The 24,279-nt window shown below is 36.5% G+C and overlaps 1 protein-coding gene across 7 annotated transcripts in view; it reads left to right on the top strand.

The window, feature by feature from the left end:
* Nucleotides 1-24,279, top strand: part of MPP7 (MAGUK p55 scaffold protein 7) — a 160,354-nt gene that overhangs the window by 72,401 nt on the left and 63,674 nt on the right. For all 7 annotated transcript variants that reach the window (XM_054057792.1, XM_054057791.1, XM_054057790.1 and 4 more), the window contains 2 exons: nucleotides 17,501-17,578; nucleotides 22,089-22,169. In XM_054057792.1, coding sequence (XP_053913767.1) covers nucleotides 17,501-17,578; nucleotides 22,089-22,169 — 159 coding nt within the window. The remainder of the gene's footprint in view (nucleotides 1-17,500; nucleotides 17,579-22,088; nucleotides 22,170-24,279) is intronic.

The raw sequence follows: 24,279 nt of genomic DNA, 5'->3' as shown, positions 1-24,279 counted from the left end.
ACCGAGAATTAGTTCTATCTATTAACTCAATTGTATTGATTTGGTTGTACCTGTTTGGGACATTTTACTCCTAACACAATTCTCTTTCCTTTTAAATAAAGTTCAGGTGCTATTTTCATATTTTTTAAAAATCAAAGTTCTTAGTTTGTTGGTAATTAATTTATTAGAAAATCTTTGTTTTGATTTCTGCTCAGTGTAAATTGTAGACTGGCACCTGGCTGTACCGCAAAGGCTTTATATTTCCTGTTCTTGCATCCTGTGACTTCTGAAGTACTCATTGCAAATCTTCTACCTATGGTTTTTATTGATCTTATTTTTTTCTCCCACATCTACATATTTTTCCACTTTTTTTCTATTTTTCTGAATTTTCACCTACTTTTACCATTATTCCCAGAATCAGAAGTAAAACTGACTTTCACCTAGTGCCAAATGTAGTAGGGAAGAATGGAAGATCATCCTTTACTATCTACCAAAAAGTGCTTTATTGTTTTGCTATCTAGTTTTTAAAATTTCACAACTTTATATTTTAATATAAACTTTAGGTCTGGGATGTCACCAGAAATGTGTCTGTCCTTCATTGTCTCAAGTTCCTCTTGATTTGCTTTGATCTTTTTGGAAAGTTCTGCTGTCAATCACTTTTTTTACAAACAAGGGAAGACTTGAATGCAAAGCTTGTCCTTATAGGTGTTCTTTGCTTTCATGACCATGGTTTCGTTAAAATGCATTTAAGTAAATGCTTAATTTCACACGTGGGACTTGTCCTGGTACTCTTAAGTGTGTCCTTAATTTTAGTCAATAATTGTTTTTTATTTTGTTTTACTTTGTTTTTTAACCTGAACTGTAAGTAGGCAGAGGAAGAAGGGAACAGTAATGTTTTTAGCTTGCTTCCCTGTTGGCAAAGTCTGGTAGAGATTTTGCCTGTCATAGTTTGCATTTAAGCACCCTCATGTGCTGCTGCTATCTATCTATATAGATATATAGACGTATGCAGTTGGTATATGGGGGGGTCCACTACATTAGCTTTTGCATTTGGTATTCTTTAGCAGTATTTAATTTCATGACTGAAGTCGTCCCCCCCCCCCAGTTTCTCATGTAAAACTGACGAAAAATCAATTTCTAGACTTCATATTTGAGAAGTGGGATGAATGAGCACAATTAGGATCTGTTTTTAGAGTAGCTGACTTCATTTAAATTAATTACTTTGAAAATTTCAGAAGTATTTAATCTGTCATTTGTGTTCTGGGTTGTGATCCTATATTTGTGGCACTTTGATCCGATTTTATCAAAATTTGTGTGTACAGTAGAATTTCGCTCTGATGATGGAGCGAAGGTTTTGTCATCGTTTGTGTGCGCCTTTTGTATGTATGTATCTTCTTTTAAAGACTGGCAGATTTTTCTTGAGGTATGCGGTGGGGAAGAGAAGAGTCAAAAATAGAAAACAGTAATTAAATGGTAATTGTGTTTTGCTAGTGTGTGAATACCTAAAAGCATTTTTTCTTCCTATCAATACATTTTCCTATGTAAGCACATGCGGCTTTCAGTGTAGATATTTTTCTTTAAATGTTATTTATGGTGGAGTAACAGTGTTATTAATTAAAAAGACAGTTTGCAGTTGGGTTTTTTTTTTACATCTGAATTTTATTAATTACTTAACTTGTGCTGTATCATAACATGTTTTGCAGGATGTAGAAAAACGTGAACAGTGAGCTGCATATTTCTCATATCGCACAAATTGTAATGACCCCACTAGATGGTGCTAATTGATAAATATATGTCTGTGTGTGTATATTTATATTTAATTTTAGCTTAAAGGATAGGTATCCCTGTTTGCGATTGAAGTTTGGGATTTAAATGGGTTAATTCCGCATCATTGAGCTGTACAGAACCAATCCTTCCACTATTATTAGGAATTCAGGGAAGCTGAATTGAATTGGATCGTGGGCTAACTTACGTTGAGTAGAGAATGTAAGAATGGTGTTTACTGAATTAAGCAGGAATGAGCCAAACTCTTCATGATTTAAATTTAGCAGCTCTACCTGAATAGTGAAAGTGAAAAAGCACAAGTCTGCACCAAGATTTTTCAGTCTGTATGCAGTGAAAACTAGTTTTTAATCTATTTTATTTAATGAATGTTTAATTGAGATTTATGTAAAATCTTAGCTAGATGGAGAATGGAGTTTGGAAAGAAAACATGTTTAACAACGAGAAAAGCAGTTTAGCTTTCATTCCTATTAGAAATCTGTTTACTTAGTGAGCAGGTTTACAAAAGTTCTCTCCTTTGGATCTATATTGTTAACAGAAAAGTGGAAATGACTTACTCTTGGGAAGATATCTGGAAATCAGGTTCTGTATGTTGCTGTAAAAGAAGAGACCTTGATTCAGATTTGTAATGTGTGTTTAAAAACAGTAGTATCAGGAGAAATGAAGATGTCAAGTAAAACATACTTGTGGACAAATTAGAACCTTTCAATGTTTATGTAAGTTTTTGTGTTTTCTGAAAGAACAGACAAGGGATTTATTGAGAGAAGTATTACATCTAGGCATGTATTTGTTTTTTTTTTTTTTTTCCTAGCATCTAAACAAAATCTTGAACTTAGCCTTCCAGGAAGTCTATTTGCAGTTAATTTGAGACTACCTGCTCTTACTGTACAGTGCTTCTTTCCATGCTTAGCAGCTTCCCAAAGACAACTCTCATCTTCCAGTTCTGCTTCACTTTAAAGCTGCTTCTTCAGCTGTATTTATTTGACAAAGCAGGATCGTACAGTTAGTTGTTCATTTAAAACACGTCCCAGTGGCTTCTTTATTTGGAAAATTATTCTTTTAATTTAATTTATGTTTTCTTTGAATGCTATCTCCATATTCTTAGCAAGTTATCTCTCCAGTCCTCTGACTCGGACTCTGGGAATAATTTAACACTGAATGGGTATTAGTATTGGCACAGAAAGCATTGTAAATTTATGTTTAATTCACTTTATGGCTCTTTCTTTGCTAATCAACATACCGACATGAAGCTGTGGGAAATAATGGAATATTTAGGGGTGGGATGTCAAAATTGCTGAGTTAGACACTCAATTTAATTGCAAGTCATGAAATGTTCAGGAAATGTTCTTAGATGTCTTTCAGCAGAAAGATGGCAGTTCTTGCTGGTATATTTTGTGCATAGAAGGACTTCAGATAATGATAGCTTCCAACATCTAGTCAGTCAGCTTTTGACCTGATCTTTGGTTTTCACATTCAAGCTGCATCCAGTCTCTTCCCTTTTTCAGTTCATGTTTAGTAGTTAATTATTTTAATTTCATTTAGATAATTATTTCTTTTAGATGTTCAAACCTGATATTCAAGACCAAGAATGATTGTTTTTCTGTAGTTCAGAAAGCTGACTTTTCTAAGAAACAAAACCCCTCAAATTGATAAGAATCTTTCAAGTATCAAACCTCAAATGGAGAAAACTTTTGCTATGTAAAATGGTATCATCATACTTGTGCTGTTTAAAACGTGTTTGTCATAAAGCTAAAGAAAATTTTACATTTCTTAAAATATAACCAATACTAAGACTTGAAGCAGTTTTTAATTTCTGATGTTTTGGATTAATTATTTGGAATATTTGTTGCAAATAATAATAATATTAATTCAAATCAGTTAGGCATAGATTTTGCAAGCCTTTGCAATACGTACCCACAGAGTCAGGTGATGCCTAAAAAGGATATATCAATAGAGTATTTAAGTGGGAAAAAGAGTTCCTTCAAGAAAGAAAGAAAAAAACCCCAAATTTATTGTTGTGAGAGTGGGATTCAAATACCATAAACACGTATATATTTTTTTTCTGACCAATCTGAGTTCATTACTGTCTTGAATTAAATGTTTTTCCTCAAGTTTTCTGTTTAGAATCATTGTAAAAACATCAGCTGTTTGATCATTGCAGCAAAGATTGTTGCCATCTGTATTTAATTACAACTGTGCAACTTTACCAAGTACTTGTTCTGAAAACTGAAGGGCTTCTGTGGGAGTTGCAATTCCTTTCTTGCCAGCATCAAGTATTCCTTAAGTAAAAGTATATTTTGAAAATAACATAGACACATTGTTTATATGATGATTATATCAGGAAAATATCGCCATTGGTTATAAGATATTTCACTGTCGGTAGCTGGAATACCAAAATATTTCATCTCAGAATAATTTTTATTTTTCTGATTAGAAGTAATTTAGTAGTATTGGTTTGAAGATTAAGTATATTTTGTGTCCATGATTAGTCCTTGTTTTCCTTTTAGTGATGAGGAAACACATGCTTATGCTATGTAATCTTTGGGGTTTTTTAAATGGTGTCATTATCCTGAGTATTGTTAACATTTTAAATTTCAGTCTTTATATATGACTTCAACAGCTTGGTTATACATATGATCAATTTGCTGTCTCTGTGGTACTGCATGAAAGTATTCCTGACAGTTGGGTCGGGATCTTTACTGGAAGGTTTGGTCTGTTGTGTTGTGAAAGAGGAGTCCTTGCTGTTATCTTAATAAAAGGAAGAGAGAGAAATAAAGACGTTTATGTGCAACCACCTCCAATTCTGTGTTACATTTAAATTGGAATACTTTAAAAGTGGGTTTATTAAAGTAATAATACTGGATGGGAATGGGAGGTGGGGGCAAAGGTCACCATTGAGTGCGAGTGTATAGACAGAATGGTGGGAGGGTGAAGAGACATTAATTGGAAAAGCAGTTTGTGACTTGGCATCCTGAGTTCAGTATTGCTCTTCTGAAATTTTACCTCAAACTTTTACCAGTTTTAAGGTGTTTTATAATACATACATCACTGTGTGCTTTTGGAGAAAAGAATTGCTATACTTCTGCTTTAGCAAATTCAGACTGGTACTTGATGGGTTTGCTTTTCAGATTTTGGTTTACTTGAAAACACATTTATCAAAGGTACTGCATTAAAATTATAGGGATCTTTCAGCATCCATGGACTTGAGTTTGAAGGCAGCTTGTTTCAAAGGAGAAAAATTTGATATCTGTTCCTTCTGTTCAAGGACTTCATGTCCTTAGCTCACACAAGAGAGTGGCTTCATTGAAATTTGGAATTGTTTTGATGCTCCTTCCTTTGGAAATGGGGTTAAAAGTACAGAAAAACAATGTTGAAAATACTGTATACAGTAGCCATGGAGGCTCTTTGGCTCTGAAGGGGCAGGGAAATTTACTTTGGAGCAAGTGCAATTTGTTTGGCTTTGGTTTGAACTTCCTTTGTCTGCCTAAGGACACTTTTCCTATAAGCAAAGTCATCAAAACCTTTTCTTATTACTGAAAAAAAAGTGCATTTGAATGAAGTCTGTGAAATCTCTCTTTATTTTATTGTATTAGGAACAATGAATTCAAAGTGAAAAGTGTTTCTTACAGAAAAATAAACATTTAAGAAACTCTGCAAGGAATAACTGGGTTTGTAGCCAATATTTAATCTGTTTTGCTTAACATTGCAAAAATAAAAAAGCTAATACATTAGTCTTATTACCATATGCTTTCATATTCATTCAGATGAGACTTTTCTTATTCTTGAGTCCTTTGTTGTGATGTAAGCTACATAAAATAAACCTCCAAGGTATTAAAATGTCATTTAAAGAAAAATGCTTTTAAAAACAAAAGCAGAAACAGGACAACGTCTGACAAGGTAAAACTATAAGGGGGTTAAAATCACAAATAAGCATGTTAGAGTACTCTATAAATTGGAATGAATGAAGAAATCAATATTTAATCTGTTTGCTATTTTAATCTTCAACCTTTCAGTAGATTTAGGATCCAACTTCAATAATGATCATCAATTGTATGAAAATTACATGGTATGTCATGGTTTATCAGTAGTTAAGGTAAAAATGTATTTATGATAGGCATATCGCAGGTAAGACCACTAATTAAGTAAAAATTCCAGAAGAGACCAGTTAGAAAAACGAGAGGGCTGCAAGATATGGTCCATGGGGAAGACTGAAAGAGCTTGGGTTTAGCTTTAAAATGACTGGAAAAGAACCTAACTTTTCGTGTTGATGAGGCCATCACGAAGAGAAAGTGAATAATTGTCCTCCAGGATCGCATGAGGAATCAGGAAATCAATTTACAGCAACAGGCAAGTCCAACACCAGGGTGCTGCTGCTGTGGCTGTAGGCTCTCCAGAGGAGCTGGGAGCCAGGTTAGAAGGTATTCCCTTGCAGGTGCTAGGCCAGACTGTTGGTCTGTTGAGCAATGTTGGGATTCTGCATGTTGCAGAGACTCACGGCCTCTGCTGTGCTGAGGTGCCCAGCACTTCCATGCACAATACTTCAATCTGCTCACACCTCTCAGGAGCTGCTTACAAAGCACTGTTGGCAGAATACAGTTTCATGAGCAAGCCTTGCTTGGAGCATTTTATGTCATTAGAAATATGTAGAACTTGTCACTTACTACTTGGCTATGGGAAAAAGGGGTTGAATGGTGTGTTGCCATTGTGCATAAGGCATCGGTTCATTAAATTTCCACATTAACACTAGCTTTGGGATACATCTGTTCCTTTCTTCCTGATAAATGTGTCTGGTCTTCATCAGCTACCCCAACAAGTTGTACAGCACTCAAATTTAAGTTTAATTATTTGGCATAGTATTTTCAAGGTATTTACCTGGTCTTGCTTTTAACCAAATATTATTTACAGATAGAGAATGGAGGGAATGTCATTCAGGAAGGTAGCAGTGAAGCAGGAAATTGGTTGCTCAGCACGTTATACTAGGCTCATGCCCTAGAACCTTTGCTTTGAAGTAACTACAACGGCACTAAATCATGGAATCACTAGGTTGGAAAAGACCTTTGCGATCATCAAGCCCAACCGTACCTGTTCACTACTAAATCATATCCCCAAGCACTTCATCTACCTGTCTTAAAACCTCCAGGGATGGTGACTCAACCACCTCCCTGGGCAGCCTGTTCCAAAATGTTATTGTTGAACTTCTGTGCTGCAAATGCCTCACTTACCTACACCTACACCTTTCCTGTCTGTTCCTGTCTCTTCTCAAAATGGATAATAAAACCAACCTCCATGTCAGGTGCATTTTTTTCTGCATTTAAATCATCTTGACAGGTGAACAACTTCTTGCTTACAATGTGCTCTCCAGATTAGCACCAGAGAATGAATTTTCCTATAGCTGTTGCTGTAAAATGTTATCAGTGGATTTAATTCTTTAAATTTAATGGCACTTTTTGCTTTTAAGCAAAGGAGAAGACATAGTATATGTCATAGAGCATAATAGAAGAATTTACTGATTTTCTTTTATATGCTTTGGTGATGCTAGCACAAAGACAAGAAATTTTGGAATTAGATCTAAGATTTTGGAATTAGACATAGATCTAGGAAATAGACTGCAGGCATACCCCACTCCTCATGGAGGATATGTTTGTTAGAAGTGTCAATAGTCGGGCACTTAACAGTTAATGAACTGTTTTCCAATAGAAAAGAAATATGAGGAGATTTAAGAAAACAGAAATAGCGTATATGGCACAGAGGAGCAAGGGCAGGATCACCAGGCTCGTCAATTTCTCCCTTAATGTCTGTCTTGGTTTTCTTAATACAGAAAAAGTGGAAGAGATGCTTTTTCATTTAACAATAAAAACCAAGACATAGGTCTTTATTAGATCTCTGTAAGACAAAATCAAATCTCGCAATGCCCTCATGACCTCGTTGGACTAGTCTCAGCACTGCTTCATCAATGAGACTGCCTCAAGTAAAGCCCTGAGTGCAGATCTTCTTCCTGCCTCTTCTTGAAGCAGTAGACTTTCTGTGTAGTGATTGTCTTCCTCAGACATGCCCTGCTCATCAAGGTCGAGCAAGGGTGAAAGGCAGACAAATGAGGTAATGAGGCACAGTGTTAAAAATGATTGAGGAGGAAATTCAGAAACCACAGATTAAAAAAAAAGGAAAATCCATGGAGACTGGAGTTTTACTGAACCACTTCCTGCAGTGTGCATAGGTGTTCTTTCTGTCTTGCAATTTCTGGCTAGACAATAAAAGCAAGTCATTTGTCTGGATTGACTTATAACTCACAGGACCTGAATTTTTCGCAAAGCTCTTTTTTTGTCCTTAATAAAATCAATGCATCATTTGATTTTGCCAGTTAAGAAAAGCTGCTTTCTTTCCCCCCAGGTTTGCTTGCTTTTATTTCTAGCATGCTGTGCTTCTTTTATTGTCTTTAACAATTTAATTCATAATAATTCATCATATTTGCAATCACTGTTAACTGGGCACTTCTGCCATAACAATGCTGTCGCACTTATAAGCACTCCACAACCAAGTTCTTGTTGAATCAAAGTTCACGCATTGAGTACTTGAGAGTGTAAGCTGTAGCTGAAGCTCCAGGCAATGCTGCTGATTTGCATTGATAACAGCTGATTTAAAATAATGTCACTCTGATAACTTTGTAAATCTGTAGATAACAGACTATTGTATAACTTTTAAAAAATGTAACCTGACAAGAAAAATGCCCTTAAATATGATATAATATAACTCTGTTACCACGTTTCATAACTTTGAAAATCACTGTAGTTGGTACATACACTTCTGAAAGTTTATTTTTGAAATTGCAATGCAATTATAAATTTCTGGAGGAGTTCTGTTTGGAATATGTGATTCTAAATATTAGGTAAAGGACACTTTTACGTGTCATCCAGAAAAATCCTGGACTCTTAGCAACCTTATTTTTAAGGGCTGAACAGATGCCGCTGTAGATTTAGATTGAACATAGGAAGAAATTTTTTGCAATGTGTGTGATGAGATGCTGGAACAAATTTCCCAGAGAAGTCATGGATGCCCAGTGTTTGGAAATGTTCAAGATCAGATTGGGTGAGGCTTTGAGCAACCTGATCTAGTGAAAAATGTCCCTGCCCATGGCAGGGGGCTTGGAGTAGATGATCTTTAAAGGTCTTTTCCAAATCATGCTATGATAATATACTTGGAGTCTGGTTTGTGATCTTTTAACAAAACCGCAAAGATTTTGATCATCTCGGAACACTTGGTTATTCCGTCGTCCTAGCTTTTTGTGGGCATTGGAAACAAGTAATGCAAAAGCAATCACTCGCCACTAGCCAACCAATTCCCATCAAGTCCCCAAGCAATGGCTGCTTTGGAAAAACATGGGTATATGGTATGGAACAGAGAAGGCTTTGGCACTGCAGAAGTGCTGCTTAGCTATAGCTAAAACATTGGAGTGTTATCAACACTGTTTTACTCACAGATCTACAACACAGCACCATATAGGCTGCTATGAGGTACATGAGCTCCCTCCCAGCTAGGCCCAGAACAACAGTTCGTACCAGATGGTCTGCAGGCTTTCTGATTTTTTTAAAAATATTTTCATGCTATTGTGATAAAGAAACTTATGATTCTTTTATTACAGTGCAAGTTTTTAGTTCTTTTGTTAAGGTTGTTATTCTGAATGACTTCTGACTACTGACTCTTACCTGTTTAGGCAGAGATATTTCCATGCCATTCACCTGCTTTTGAATTCTTATGAACTTAATGCTTCTCCTCTTCAGTACAAGGGCTTGAAAGAATTGCTCATGTGTTGTGATGAAACTTTGCTGTGGAAAATTGGGTCAGAATTGAGGAATCTGAATATCTGTGTTTATGTCTGTAGAGGCTTACTTTAATACTTTAATGCTCTCTCAAAAGCCTTTCTACACTGTGCAATCACTTAATTTATGTTTGAGGCAATTTAATATTACTATGTGGAATGAAATTCTCTTCACAAACTTGGAGCAGTGAGCTGTAATTTATGCATTTTTGTTTTGTTTGTTTTTTTCTAAAATACATAATGCTAAATTCTTAGTAATAAATCCTATGCCTCTAATTGCAATTCAAATCAATTGTCCTGAATAGAATGTGATTTAAAGACTGTATGTGTACTGAGAAAGTCAGTTTTCAAGATATTGCATTGAGTATTTGAAAGGAGTTGTCATTTGATTCGGTGCTCAGGTTTTCCTACACCTCATAAGTTTATCATGCCATAGTAATACAGAGCTGTTCATATATAAGCTCATTAGTGTGGGAAGCTACAATGTTAAATACTACAGGAAGGTTTGAGAACAAATTAATAGGTTTGTATTTTGTCTGTGTTTCTATGCTGTGGACATACGCTTACAGACACCCACTAAATGATGAAAACAAAGCAGAAAATGGCTAATTATTCTGATTCCTTTCATCTCATACAGTAGGGTTCTGGGAGGAGAAAATGAGGGAATTAAACAATCTTTTAATTAGAGTTCTGCATCAAGTAAAATATGCATGCTTTTTCAGCACAGATGGTGGTAAGCAATTATAGTTTTTTAATGTTTTTATACGTCATTTTCATTTGTTTCATTGTAGCCCATCATTTCTTCATTGACTCAAAGTTGTTGGTCAATTTAAACAGTGAAGTCGCTGTCTAAATTCCAGAGTTAAAGAAGTACCGTTAGCGATCAAATGAAAACCCTAATTCTCATCTTCAGTTTTACTGTGTAAACGTTGGGACTATTTGTAAATGTGTCCTTTGCAATCATATGTGCCTTGGAATGATTTCTCTTGCTCCTGATACTACAGATGCAGGACACCAATTGCAACTGAGCAACGAAGCTGGTGAAGGGGCTGGAGAAAAAGTCTTATGAGGAGCGGCTGGGAGAGCTGAGGGGAGACCTTATTGCTCTCTACAACTACCTGGAAGAAGGTTGTGGAGAGGAGGGAGCTGGCCTTTTCTTCCAAGTGACAGGGGACAGGACAAGGGGGAATGGCCTGAAGTTCCGCCAGGGGAGGTTCAGGCTGGACATCAGAAAAAAATTTTTCACAGAAAGGGTCATTGGGCACTGGAATAGGCTGCCCAGGGAGGTGGTGACTCAACCATTCTCTTCATCTTTTGTGGCTTCTTAATGTAAGCTGGGTGCTATTTGTAATAGCATCTCCCTGGTTTGTGGTACCTCTAGGGGAATTAAAGACTTTTTTGCAAACAATATATGAACCCAAAACTTCGATGCACAGTTAACAGGTTCTCTGTGGGTCTTTCATTCTGTACCTGCAGCAGTGATTGAGCCATTAAGTAAAGAAGCTGCATGACTTTTGTCAGTGCATTGATTTCAGACACTCTTGTTGTTGATAGGTTATGATGGATATAAAGAAGAGAGGAATTAAGGGAGGTCTTCTGCCTACTGTTATGGACTTTCTGCAACAATATACTCAATAGCTGTCTTCTAGATGTGTCTCGGTGCTTTGTTTCTTTTTTATATTGGCATTCTAGTTCTGATCAGGAGTGCATTTTTTAAAGCAATTTCCCATCTTCTCAACTTGTATTGCTTTGGTTTTCATCAGGAAGCATCAGCAATTTAGTACATTAGATGGGTTCCTCTCTGCTGAAACTAAACAAGGAGATTAGCTGCTAATGGGTATTTAGCAGACAAGAGTAGACTAGGCTAGTCCAAAGTAAACCCTCAGAAATGTATATGGTGGGGTAATTTGGTCCTCAGTGCCAACTGTTCTGTTGCATTAAACAAAGGTAGTTTTGCGTATTTCCATCCATGAGCATAATTAGCTGAATCTTGCAGGCACCTTATCTCCATACCACAAGATATCTCATCCAGCAAAATCATACCCAAGTAAGGAAATGTTTATACAACCAATAAAAGGATATAAGCCTCTGACGTTTCTCAATAGATGATGCACACTGTTCCAGAATTACTGTCTGTCTTGGAATGATGGTCAGTACAAACTTCTCACAAGATCCTCTTCAGTGCTTTCTGTCTGAATAGTGTCACACCCCTCTTATCCAGAGGTGCTGACATGTCTGAGTAGTTGGTTACATTCCTGTGCAGTGGCAGAGTATTTTTCACAAATGAGTGTGATGTTTCTTGTGGTTTATGTGCTAGTATGGCTCACAGATGTTGGTAGTGTTTTTTAGGTTATAAGTGTTTGCATAAATGCTCTCACATACACTTATACTTTACCTATGCCAACTATTCTCTCAAAAAGAGAGGACCTTTTGGCACCTTATTCTTCCCCTGTTCATAATTATTAATAAAGGCTTTGTTTTTATTTGGGTCCTCTTTGCGTACACCTTCACAGTCTAGTTGTTTGGTTTACCTTCTTTACTAGTTCCTCCTATAGATTTAGATTGATCAAACCAAGTAACAAGTAAAGTAATCTGGATGAAAGAATGTAAACATTCTTATAACCTATTCTTATGTGTAAAATCTAGGTGTTCTTCTTGCTCCAACAGTTGACAGGTTGTGTGGTCATTGAGTGCTTACCCAGAGAGTAGAGTATTCATATGAATATATGCATATGGGTGGCAAGGTAGCTCCAGGTGATTTCATTGTTGATTATCAACAATCTCTGTTAAGGAAGTAGAAAAAAGAAAGCAGAAGCAAGGAAGCCAGGAAAGTACTTTTGAGATGGAAAAGAAGAGGAGATAGAGAGGACAGAAAGACAAAGCTGATGTCATGATATAAAGAAGTAAGGAGAGAAGTGGAGAAGGTTGTGAAAACTTAGAGACAAAAGTTTGGATGATCTGTTTACAACTCAAAGTTATTTCTCATAAGTAGGCTTCTGTCTCTGTTTTGCTTTTTGCTTTGCTTTAATGTACAGAACTTTTGAAACTCCATTAATTCTAGCAGTTTTTTGCATCTTTAGTAGAGCTTATTGGCATGCATAGGAGACTTTTTTTCTAGGGAATTACAGGGAACTCTGTAATTTTCATTTTGCTAACACTTTTAGTATTTCCTTTAAAATACTCTGTTCCTAAGCATGAAGCTGTAGATATATCAAGCAGTTGAAGACTACGTGTCTTCAGGTTTAGAAGAAGAAGATAACATGTCTGACATACTGCATTTCTTGGGTGCAATCACCTTATGATGAGAATAGTCCATTTTGGAGCTGAAACTTCATAGGTTCAGAACTTTATAAAAGATTGCTAATAAATCTTGGCCTGTAATGCCAGTACAAGCTACCCTTTCTGGAGTCAGGTATGTACCAGAACCCACTAAATGCTTCTAAAATTATTCTTATATTAAGAGCATTCCTTCCCAGAAGGAGCTGAGGTGCTGGAAAATGATATTATTCTGTGTACATGCTTATCCTCCTCGTCTGTGTTGCTTTCAGCCATTTTATTGCAATTATATCTGAAATTAGGACATCTAGAAAGAGGAGTTAAGTGTATATAGGCTTCCTTACTTTAGGTTATTGTTTTTCTGACGCAGAAATCTCCTTGTGGATTTTGAGGTAGTCCAGGCTGGGGACACTGCAGAAAATTTATTTCTACTGTACTTTGTTATAGAAAGTTTAATTCGGTCTCTCTGGGAAAATCCAGAAACAACTTCCCTTGCCTATAAATGTGCCAAAAGTTGTATGAATTTGTGAATGATTATTTTTCCCTCTTGGGGCATATCTTCACAGTAGATTGTCAGTTTTCACAGAACCTCATAAGTCTTCCCGAAGTACCCTGTAGCAAAAAGAATAGTCATAAAAAAAAAATCAAACCAGTATCAAACCCCAAACCCCCAGCAACCAAGTCATCTGTTCAGCAGAACAGCTTTATATGCTTTATTTGCAATACGTAACTCTTGCTTTAACAGACTGTGTCTCATCTGTGAAGAGATTTTCAAGGTTAAAGCTTCACTTTTAAATGTCAGAAGAACTTAAAACATATGTACTATATTTTCTATTTTTTGAGCATCATACAGTTCTATATTCTCCGTATGTCCCATAGATTTTTACTATAGAGAAGGCAATAGTATTAAAGTTACTGGACATCCGATATAACCATAGAATATAAGATAAATTTGCCTTTTGTATTATGTATAATTCTTTAGAATGAAAGTCAAACAAGTGATTGGAAATATGAGGTTTTTTCTCTTGAATAGGTAAATGCTTTCTCTTCCAATGTTTTGAATCCACTCTCATACATCTCTCAGAGTGTTTCAGAGTGGTTGTAATTTCTGTTACAGTTTAATTTCATTGAGTAAGAGTTGTATGGGAACAGAGTACTTGTACCACCTTGTTCTATTTTACTTTTAATTTCTGTGTTTGCTTAGTTTACACTGTATTCATTCTCATCAATGTAGTCAATCTAGATAATTGAATTTCAAATTCTACTTGTGTAAGAATTGAATTTTGGAAGTATAATGCTAGTTGTGCATATATTAGCATGATTTACAAATTTCAGATTTGGGAAAATAACTAGCTAAAAGACAACATGTGGAGAAGTTGCCGAAATGTTTAGCTATGTGTACAGTAGTTTTTCTAAAGGTGTTTGTTATAAATGCGGTCATTCATCAGTCTGAAATCTGGGAAATTCCAGGCCACCAGGTGAGTCTGCAAGTGTACTCTGTCATCCTTGAAAGGCAACAGAGATGACCTAGTCCCCCGTGACTAGGGAAGGGCAAGTGCGGTACCCATCCTCAAAAAAAGCCAAAAGTATGATGTGGGGAACTAGAGGCCAATCAGCCTTACTGTGGTCTGTGCGGAAAATTATGGACCAAAACATCTTGGAATACTTTTTTAGGCAGATGGAGAGAAGAAATTGCCTGAAAATGCATTTTTGCCTCACTGAAATTTTTGCTTTGTCAGCTAAATTGCATGAAATGTCCTGTCTTACTGCATTCAGGAAGCTGTCATATGCAAGTGCTGCACGCATTGTTATCCAGAAGTTAGAGGTAGGCAGTAACTGTGAGAGAGCGGTAAGAAATACTATTTTTATGATGCATGTGGTGATTCTGTACTGATATGAAAGGTAATCCTTGTATGTTGCACTTTTGGAGTATTGTGCACACACCAATGCTTTTTTGATTCTCTTAGGTAAATCCTTTGAATTACACCTATATTGCGTCTTGAATGGAAGCGTGCTGAAGTTGCAGTCTGTTTCCATAGAACATGTAACATTTGTCCCTGGAGTTATTCATCGTGCTAGTACAGTGAATTAATAGAAGTTCTAAACTGATGTAGCAAAAGCCAATATCTAGAACTGTCTAGTAATAGTTACATTTTCCTGCTTACTTGGTTATCTTCTGTTGTTTCCCCAGATTTGGTTAGGCCATTACTCTCTACAACTCCTCCATAATAAAATAAAATTGTAATGATTTTCTTTAAATGCTTAGCTGTATTCCAGTATCCACTGTTAGAAAAATAAAGATTTGTTTTCAGCTGTTTGCTAGTTATAGAAAGAGCCAGTAACTTGTTAAAGTTACAATGCACCACCTCTTAAAATCTTCTTATTTGTTGAATAACTTTACGATTTTATAACATTTTTCAAAGATGGGTTATGCAAGAATGTTTCAGCATTGTTGTTTGTTTGGTTTTGTTTGTTTGTTTTGGAGTTTTATTTTTTTTCCCCTCTTCTTATTTTTGTTGTTTTAATTTTACCAGTAAAGACACTTGCAGGTTGTCCAGGGTAAAAGCAGCATCATCGACAGTGGAGCTTCTATTTTCTTTGAGAAAGTAAAAGGTAGCGTAAGCGACTGCTTTTAACCTCAGAGTTGACGGAAGCTCAGCCTGGATAAAATCAAGATGCTGGCCAAAGCAATCAAAAAAAATGATAGATTTGAGACTTTTTGATTTATTATGTCTTTTGTTATTCAAGTTCACAGTCTAAGTAAATCACAAATTTCAATTACACACAGGAAGCTGCCGCTCCTTGTTTTATTTAGTTTCTGTGCTTTCTGAACTAGAAATACAAAGTTTTCCATTCAGTTATACTTTTGGTGACATCCAATACAGATTAATCTTACTTTGTGGAGTAAACAATGTTTGCGAAAGCCCTGTAAAATTTAGATTTGTGTTCTGGAGATAATAGCGCTTTGCATTTAGTTTCTAGATGAGGTACAAATACTTGCTGTTTGAAACAAATAATTTTACAGCTTAGTTGAGCAACCGTGGTGTCTTTGAACTTAGGTAGTCTTTAACCAATAACATACAGAAATAGTTTGATAAAGGTTACAGAAATCATCAAGGAATAGACCGTGACGTAGATCTTGCTCTGCCACATTGCATTAACAAAGCATTGTATGGCCTTTGCTTCAAAGAACCCGTAGTCTAAATGAGCAAAACCAGACGTGGACTTAGAAAGTGTTATGAAGTGCAGCAGAAGACAGAATAAATGGCAAGAGCAAGTGTCATTGATGTAGCGTTTTGTTATGGGTGTATTTGTTAGGAGTTCAGTTTAAATTCAAAAAATGGAGCTGGGGAGAAGGCTGAGGGAATCCTGGGCAGTGATAGGAATGAGTGATGCTGAGAGTAAAAGCGTGCAGAGAAAAGCAACTGTGGAAGAGGAGGGAAAGCTGGAGGAAACGGTGCGTAGCAGGCAGAATCCTGTCAACTCCATGCATCCTCAGCATGCAAAGACCACTGGTTTGGTTGCTCTTTACAGCTATGCTTGCTGCCTGGCATTTACGCCAATCCTCCCTGAGCAGTGCACCAGCGAGGGGTAGGGTATCATTGGGTTCCCAGCCACGTCCTGAGCCCCATGACCTCTGCCAAACCTCATGTTGCCCTCCGTGCCCAGCACAGAAGTCCTCAGTTTCGCTCCTTCTGCAACTTCTTCAGCCATCTGGAGACCGTGACTCCTTCAGGGCAGAGGGGCTTAAGTAGAAATCTAAGAATGAAGTGTGCTTGCATCAGTTCAGACTACTGTTGTCTGGGTTTTCTTAAAAATTTTAATTAGTGTTTGTACATCTGTGTATCTTCAGGAAAGTAATGTAAATAAAATGGAATGTTTAATATATTATTCTATGCCATTCTGAAATAACTTTTAAAAAACTTGTTAGAAGCTTTAAAATATTTTGGCTCTTTTAAGATTTCACACTGGAAAAATCTAAATTTTGTGGAGCCGGGAAGAGGCTGAGTATTTAAATGGTGGTGTATCCTTTTCCCTTTTGAAAGAACTGAAGCACACTGCATTTTTAATGTTGATAACTCCCCATTAAAACTTTAAATCCTCCTAAATTACTTCAAGTTGCTGAAGGACTGCCTTTTTCTTTCAGGTGTGTTAGAATTCATATTAGCACTGCTTTGCCCTTGTTTGTGAATTATTTTAATGACGGCAGCCGCTCCACCAAGCTGTCTGTCAAGATGTGGGTGGCAGGCTATTATTTCACTTCATAAATCATAATTTACAGGGGCAGTTGTATCCATCTTGGGGATAAACACGTTATACTTTGTGTTTTCAGCAGCAATATAAAATGTAATTGATACTTAAAGCAATATGTTTCAAGTATGGACATAGAAAGCCAGGAGAGAAGAATCACAAATGTTTAGTTTTCCTGTGGATTGGTCTACATACTGAGCATTTTTTCCATCTTATTTCATATTCTTAGTGCTTCAACAAAGGATGGTGATGAATTACACTTACATGATTGTTGTCTGTAGGTTACCATAAGGATGTTTCTTTAGTCACAATCAACAGATCAGTTAGCTCAACAAGGTCATTTTATACCATTTCTCATGCTGCTAAATAAATTTATCATTTTGTGCTATTGTCTTCCAGATTCATGAAAAACTGCATTATTACGAGAAACAGAACCCAGTGCCCGTACTCCACGGTGCAGCAGCCTTGGCAGATGATGTAAGTGTCCCCTGCTGAGATCACTGGTACCAGGTCTCCCAAAAAAATGCCTACAAGCAGAACTCCTAATAGTGCAAACATATGATTGTAATCCTCTGAGCTGAAATCATAAGAAGCTGCAAATGTTTCCAAAGGTGCTGTCATCACCAAGCTTGTTGCTGGTATTACTTTGATTTTTATTCACTTGCCTGTTATAAAAACACTGCATCTAGATAGCCTCTTGTTCTACTTTAATAACTACGTAATAGAAATTACAGGTTGGAACTCTACTGGGAGGGGAAAAGCTGTCAACTATTAGTGTTTTGAGAAAGTCACAGACAAGAGGAATGCTTTGGAAAAATAAAGACAAATGAGATAGCAGCACAGCTGACAGAACATGAAAAATGGCAGATAATGCTACAGGAATGAAGCCTATGAAATGCCTAGGAAGGAGGCTTGTTAAAAGAAAAACACCAAAAGCTATTTACAAAAAAGTACAGTAGTGATTTATTGATATTGGAGCTTTCCAAATTACCTTCATAACTAAAAAATAAATTGTAAAAGTGGTTGGCATTGATGGAGTAGTTAATTTCCTGTTACTATAATTTTTATTTTAAAGAAAAAAATCCAACTTGCCATTTCTTGCTATTTGGTTAATTCTAGGATTCAGATGAATTGTTCACACACCTGTATAAACTATGACTGAACCTGAGGTAGGCAAGGATAGAGAAATGTTTAATAAACTGTGGTTTAGGTGAAATCCAGAAATCTTTGTTGCAGTTGATGATTTTAGGTTGTTTTTTGGAAAAGGTAATATGTATTAGGATCCGTTTCCAATACGGCATGTTTGAAAATTCACATACTTTATAGATGTTCTAAAACATTAACTATCTTTCTGTATTATTAATAGCTTTTTAGTTTTACATTTTACAGATGGTTAGGTGTTATGAATTGAAAATGATAACATTTTAACAAAAAACTAAATTAAAGGTATTTGAAGTCTGTTGGAAAAAGTTTATACTGTAATTTAATCATGTTTCAGTAGGAGGAGAGCTATATCCTGTAACATACCAAATATAATAATGCATTAGCTTTGACATCAGGCATATATTAGTAATATTTTTTTAACCTTCAAGTAGCTTTGAATAATGTTGATAGTAATTTTGAAGATTAAAGCTGGTTGAAATTCTCACCATTAAGTTCTTGGTGACATGTTAATAATACTTGTTAACATTTGTGTTATGGATCTCTGAGCTAAAATTCATAATAAGAATAATTTCTTTTTTTTGGATGCAAAAGTTAGTTCTTGATTTTTTCAGAAATGCTGAGCAATCTCATTCTTTGTTCAGCCCCATTTAAAATGTATAGTTTTTGAAATCCTCAAAGTAAAGTACCCTGTCACTCTTCAATTGAGAGGGTTTTTTTAACCCTATGAATGTATTATTATGTACATATTAAAATGTACCTATGTTGGGACCTGAGTGTCTCTAGACATCTGCCTACTTTTGAAGCACAGCTTCTTTTTAAAGAGCCTCTTGTTGATTCTTCATTTTTGCTTATGTGCAGCTGAACAGCTGGTTTTATGGACACCATCCGGTAGAATGAGGATGTCCTGTGGCAGCTGACGTTAGGCTAGCACGCTGCAGGATTTTCTGTGTTTCAGTAGTTACCAGCAAACTTTGAGACACTTAATTTACATGCAGTGGGTTTTGCAAGTCCAAACCTCATGAAGTTCCAGGATTAAAGTGCTATTCAATTTTTGGCACGTGTGTCTAACTAGTTGTCAGCTTCAGGGCTTTAAAAGCATGTTGGTGATACGAAGCACGCTTTTATTTCAATAGGCTTTAAATTAATATTTTGTTTTCCTAGAGATGGTAACTGTTTAGTTGTTAAACAAAGAAGGAGATATTAACACATGCGTATTTCCTGTTTAATTTAAAATGAAAATTTGAGGTGCTGCTAATGTAACTAAAAACTGTTTAAGGAGTGTGTTTTTATTCTTGTGTTATTTTTAAAAGCAATGACAAAGGCAACAATTATGGTGAGACTTCATTTCTCGACATCTTAGTATTTCTAGCTGCCATATCTTCTCTCTCCTCACCCCTCATGACTTTTAGGCTGAATTTCCCACTAGAGAGTCTGTTTGCCTCTTGTTTTGGAGCAGCGGTGTCTGACATAGAACTCTTGATTTCACACAAATTATCTAAACATTGCTGGTGGTATAGGTATATGCTGCAAACAAGGCCTCTAGGTTATTAGAAAGATTGTTCTGGCAAAAGAAGTTTCAGAACTTACTCCAGAAGGTTTAAATCACTGGGCCCCTTTGCTCCTCATCTCACCAGCCTCCCTCCACATGTGGCTCTCTCCTTTGCTTGTTTTCCTCTCACTGTAGAGGTTGCTCTTCATGAAGAACTTGAAATGTTATGCTTCCTTCAACAGAGAATCATAGAGGAGTTTTTCAGGCAACTTTTCCTGTAGTCCTTGGCATAGGAGGTGATCAGCGTGGTATCAACGTGCCCAAAGTATGCTGTAGAGCTTGTACTGCAGCTGGTAGCTGTAACAAGTCTCGGCACTTCAATGACAGCAACAAATAATAATCCAGTCCAAAACTGCTAGAAGCACAACAAGCAGCTCTGGTGATACCAGCTTGCTAATCTGGAAACACGGCTCTGTCCTCTTCCTTGTCTTCCTCTTCTTCTATCGTGGGGTGTTACTTGTGCCTTTTAGACTTTTAGGGAAATATTTGGAAAACCCTTGTAATTTATATGAGTGAAAACAGATTTTTAATTGTTTAATCTCTGATCCAATATTTTCTAAATTATGAGATTAAAAAGTCTGTTAAAGCAATAAAAAAAAGCTTTCTTTTTTTCACTGTTCTAACCGTAATGTACCTGCATTTGTATTTGCACCACCAAAGCAAATGCCAGTTCTGCTGAATTACTAGATGCTTGTGCACAACTTATCTGAGAGAGAAATGCTGAAGCAGTTTTTGTTGCTGAGCGATTATCAGTGTTGAGTGAAATGCAAATGGATGTATTTTATTCTATAGTGTTGAGAAGCACAAGCTAAAGGATGGAAAGATAACCAAGGGAACCTGTGTCATGTACCTGCTGTCATTCCTATCACAGATTATTTTCAGTTTTGCAGAGCTTTTCCATAGAACACACAGACCAGATTGCGGTCAGATTACCACAATACTTCGCTTTATATGCCAAAAGTATTTCATTCTAATCTTTCCTACAGAGATCACTTTCTAGTCTTTTGGTATTAAGACACAAATATTGTTAAGATTAGCATTGATGTATTTGATGGATGTTTTTATCTATGAATTACAGTTAAAGGGTTGTGGAACTGTGGGTGATGAATTTTTGTTTCAGTCCTTTTACCCTGTATTAATTTGAAGGCACAAAAAAAGGTATTCAAACAGTGTCTGGTGTCTGTAATTGCTTCTAGAATTGTCTATTATATATAATTATGCAAAATATACTTCTAGCCATTTATCTTGAAAATTTATACAAAATGAAAGTACAAATTTAAAATTAAGCTAGACAAATGAAATTACTTGCTGCAAATAACCAATCGTTCTTTGTGACATTTTTATGGTACTGATTTAATGCAAAGAAAATAAGTAATTATCTGAAATCACGGTTTGGATTATGAGCCATGTAGCTTCAGAATTTTAAACTAAGTTCAGTATTGTAAAATATGTTTTAGCTTTTCCTTCTTCTGGAAAAATAGTTCGAGACTGAAATCCTGCAGTAAAATATGCCTCTTGAGTACAAATTAGTTGAGAATGTCGTGATAAGAAAAACTCAAGACATGAGCCAAATAGTGAGGGATTAAACGTTAGACTGCTGCTCTATTGTTCACCAAACCACAATTTCGTGGTACAACCAAACATAAATTACTAGTCTTGTTGTTAGATCATAGTTTGTGCATTTTAGGGGCTTGAGTTGCTCATGACCTGTTATAAACTATACCATGATTAACCTGCTTCACATTTAACAAGCTCCTTCCAGTGTATGTGTAAACATAATAAAAAGTTCAGATTGCTTGCACTATAGGGGCACTTTGCTTTCTTATCCCAGTCCTAAACAGCACAGCTACTGTGGGTTTTTGGAAGCAGTATGGATTTCACCACCTCATTCAAAACTATTTTTTATAGACAGTGTCAAAGTTTGATCCAGTCATTTTTACAAGCAGTCCTTTGTCTGCACGCAAAGGACCATTCACTTAAATGAAGTGCTGGGATTTACCCCCATCACTATAAATCAGAATGTGATCTGGCTGCACCCTTGCCAGAAATGATTACTTGTGTTAAACTGAGCCAAAAGGCCTGGCTTAAATCTGGTCCACTGAGGGCCAGAAACAGAAGCGCAGTGATTGATGGTGTTTTTCTTCATGCTAGCTTCTGTTTGAACATGCTGGAAAGTAATAACCTTGAACAAGATAGATTCTGGGTTGTCACTGATGCACTGGGTAAAACAAGGCTTTGCTAATGGTCTTTGTGTTGATTCCATCTCCCACCCAGCTGGCTGAGGAACTGCAGAGCAAGCCACTGAGCAGTGAGATCAGAGAACTGTTGAAACTCCTCTCAAAACCCAATCTCAAGGTGAGGACGTGTTGCACCTGCAAAGTGCTTTCTGCACGGGTGTCTACATCTGCTTCTTTGGACTGTGGCAAGTTTTGCCTGCTTTAACGAATGTGTGTGCTTTTAAGAAGGGATACAGTGTCATTCAGAAATACCTGTTATGAAAATAACACATTTAATGTTGCCTGTAAATTATTATGCTGTTACTGACATTTAGAAATGGAATTCGGTAGAAAGCTGTTGCCTATTTACAGTGGATATTCCAAAACTCGATTTTTTTGTCTTTTGCTAACTTATTTCATGCACTTCATAAATTTCTTACAAATGTGCTTTTACTAAAAGCTTTTCAGGCATACCATCGGTTTAATTGCACCATCCATAAGTAGTGCAACCTAGTACTTGAAACAGAATTCCTGATGGATGTTATTTTTTAAAAAAATCAAATTCTGAAAGCTCTCTGCAAAACTCATGGGGTTTTCTGTGGTGCTTCCAGAGAACTCAGTATCTTTTATCTGACAGTAGACTATAGAACCCCATAGAGTCACTCAGGTTAGAAGGAAGTTTTCTAGTCCAACGTGATGCTCAAAGCAGGGTCAACACTGGTTTCCGAGCAGGTTGCTCAAAATTTTCTCCCATCAGGTCTTGAAAATGCCTGGGAACAGACATTCCACAAATGTTCTGTTCAGCCTCTTTCAGTTCCTAATTATCATCTCAGTGAAAACTATTTCCTTATATTCAATCAGGACCTTCCCTGTGTATCACTATTAATGCATACTGTTAACATTTTTCCACCTTAGTGCTCTAGATGCATATTGCAATGGCAATTAAATGCAGCAGTTGATAATTTTAGTGGAAAACCAGAGTGGAAATGAGCTCTTTTAGGACAGTTGCTTCTTTATGTTCCCCGTGAAACACTGTTCTCAAAACCTGAGAGACACTCTGCTATCCTGAAAGTGCTACAAAATTTTAAAGATCAGTTATGCCTTCTTTTTAAAGATTTCTGCATGGTTGATTATTCCATAGTTTGCAAAGTGACAAGCTGTTTATCTCTCAAGGGTTAAGCAATGCCTATGACATATTACAAGAGGTGCATCAAATTGCAGAGATCCTAAGCTTCGCTGTAGGTGCTTCCCTAGTTACTTTCTACATGTGTTTTGTACTTCTGAAGCTTTAATGGATTGAGACTGAAGACAGCTCATTTGCCATGACTGCATCTCTCCCTCTCCTTTCTTGCTTTCTCTTTCTCTCACCCTCCTTTGCTGTCTGTGCTCCTCCTTCCTCTCTCAATTTCTCACTCACTCACTCACTCACTCACTCACTCTCGCTGTTTGTTCCTTGGAAGCGGTTAAATGCAATGTGATAATCTTAGTTGAATTTCAGGAAAACAAGTGCCTTACCCCCAGTGTGGTTAATATAATTGAACAACTGCAGTAGCTTAGCAAATGCCTTTCTTGGCTGCAGGAGACGGCCAGCTGTAGGGTACCAAGCCCTTTGCATGGCCAGACTGCCTAATCCTGTACAACGATGTTTCCCTGCCCTCCATAGCTTGTGGGTGTTCTTGTGAGTTAGGGGAGAGAACTGCCAGTATGCATTACATGTTTGCCTACCCTACCCGTTATCTCCTCCATTTGCCATGCCATGGCAAACATACCTGGGAGACAGGCTAAATTATCGCTGCTCCCTCTCTACTTCCAGTGAGCTCTGGAAGTAGAACAGAGCTTGTAGCTTTGGGAAATTGAGTATATTTGTTTATCTGTGTGTGAAATTTTGCATTTGTGTTCTAGATCTAAAATACAATTGCAGAGTCCCATGGATGCAGGCCAGCCACATCTATTGTTTTTAATTTCCAATGTTCAATAAAGACTTATGTGCTATAATTCAGCTGTACCTTATATACATTTGTTAAAGAGATCAACAAGTAGAACAGAATTTCCAGTCCAGTTGAAAGCAGTATTTGATTTTTACACAGACCAGAAATGAGCATTTTGAGATGCATCTTGTTATCTCTCATTCAGAAAACATAAATACATTAATATATATCTTTAGCTCTTTTCTGTCGTAAGCATATGATCACGTTTGTAATCAGTTGTGAAAGAAAACTGTTAATAAATGCTTACACTTCTAGGGTATA

The sequence above is a fragment of the Cuculus canorus genome, chromosome 2 (genome assembly GCF_017976375.1).
Source record: "Cuculus canorus isolate bCucCan1 chromosome 2, bCucCan1.pri, whole genome shotgun sequence".
NCBI classification, from domain to species: Eukaryota; Metazoa; Chordata; class Aves; order Cuculiformes; family Cuculidae; genus Cuculus; species Cuculus canorus.
This window is presented reverse-complemented; position numbering and strand designations above follow the sequence as displayed.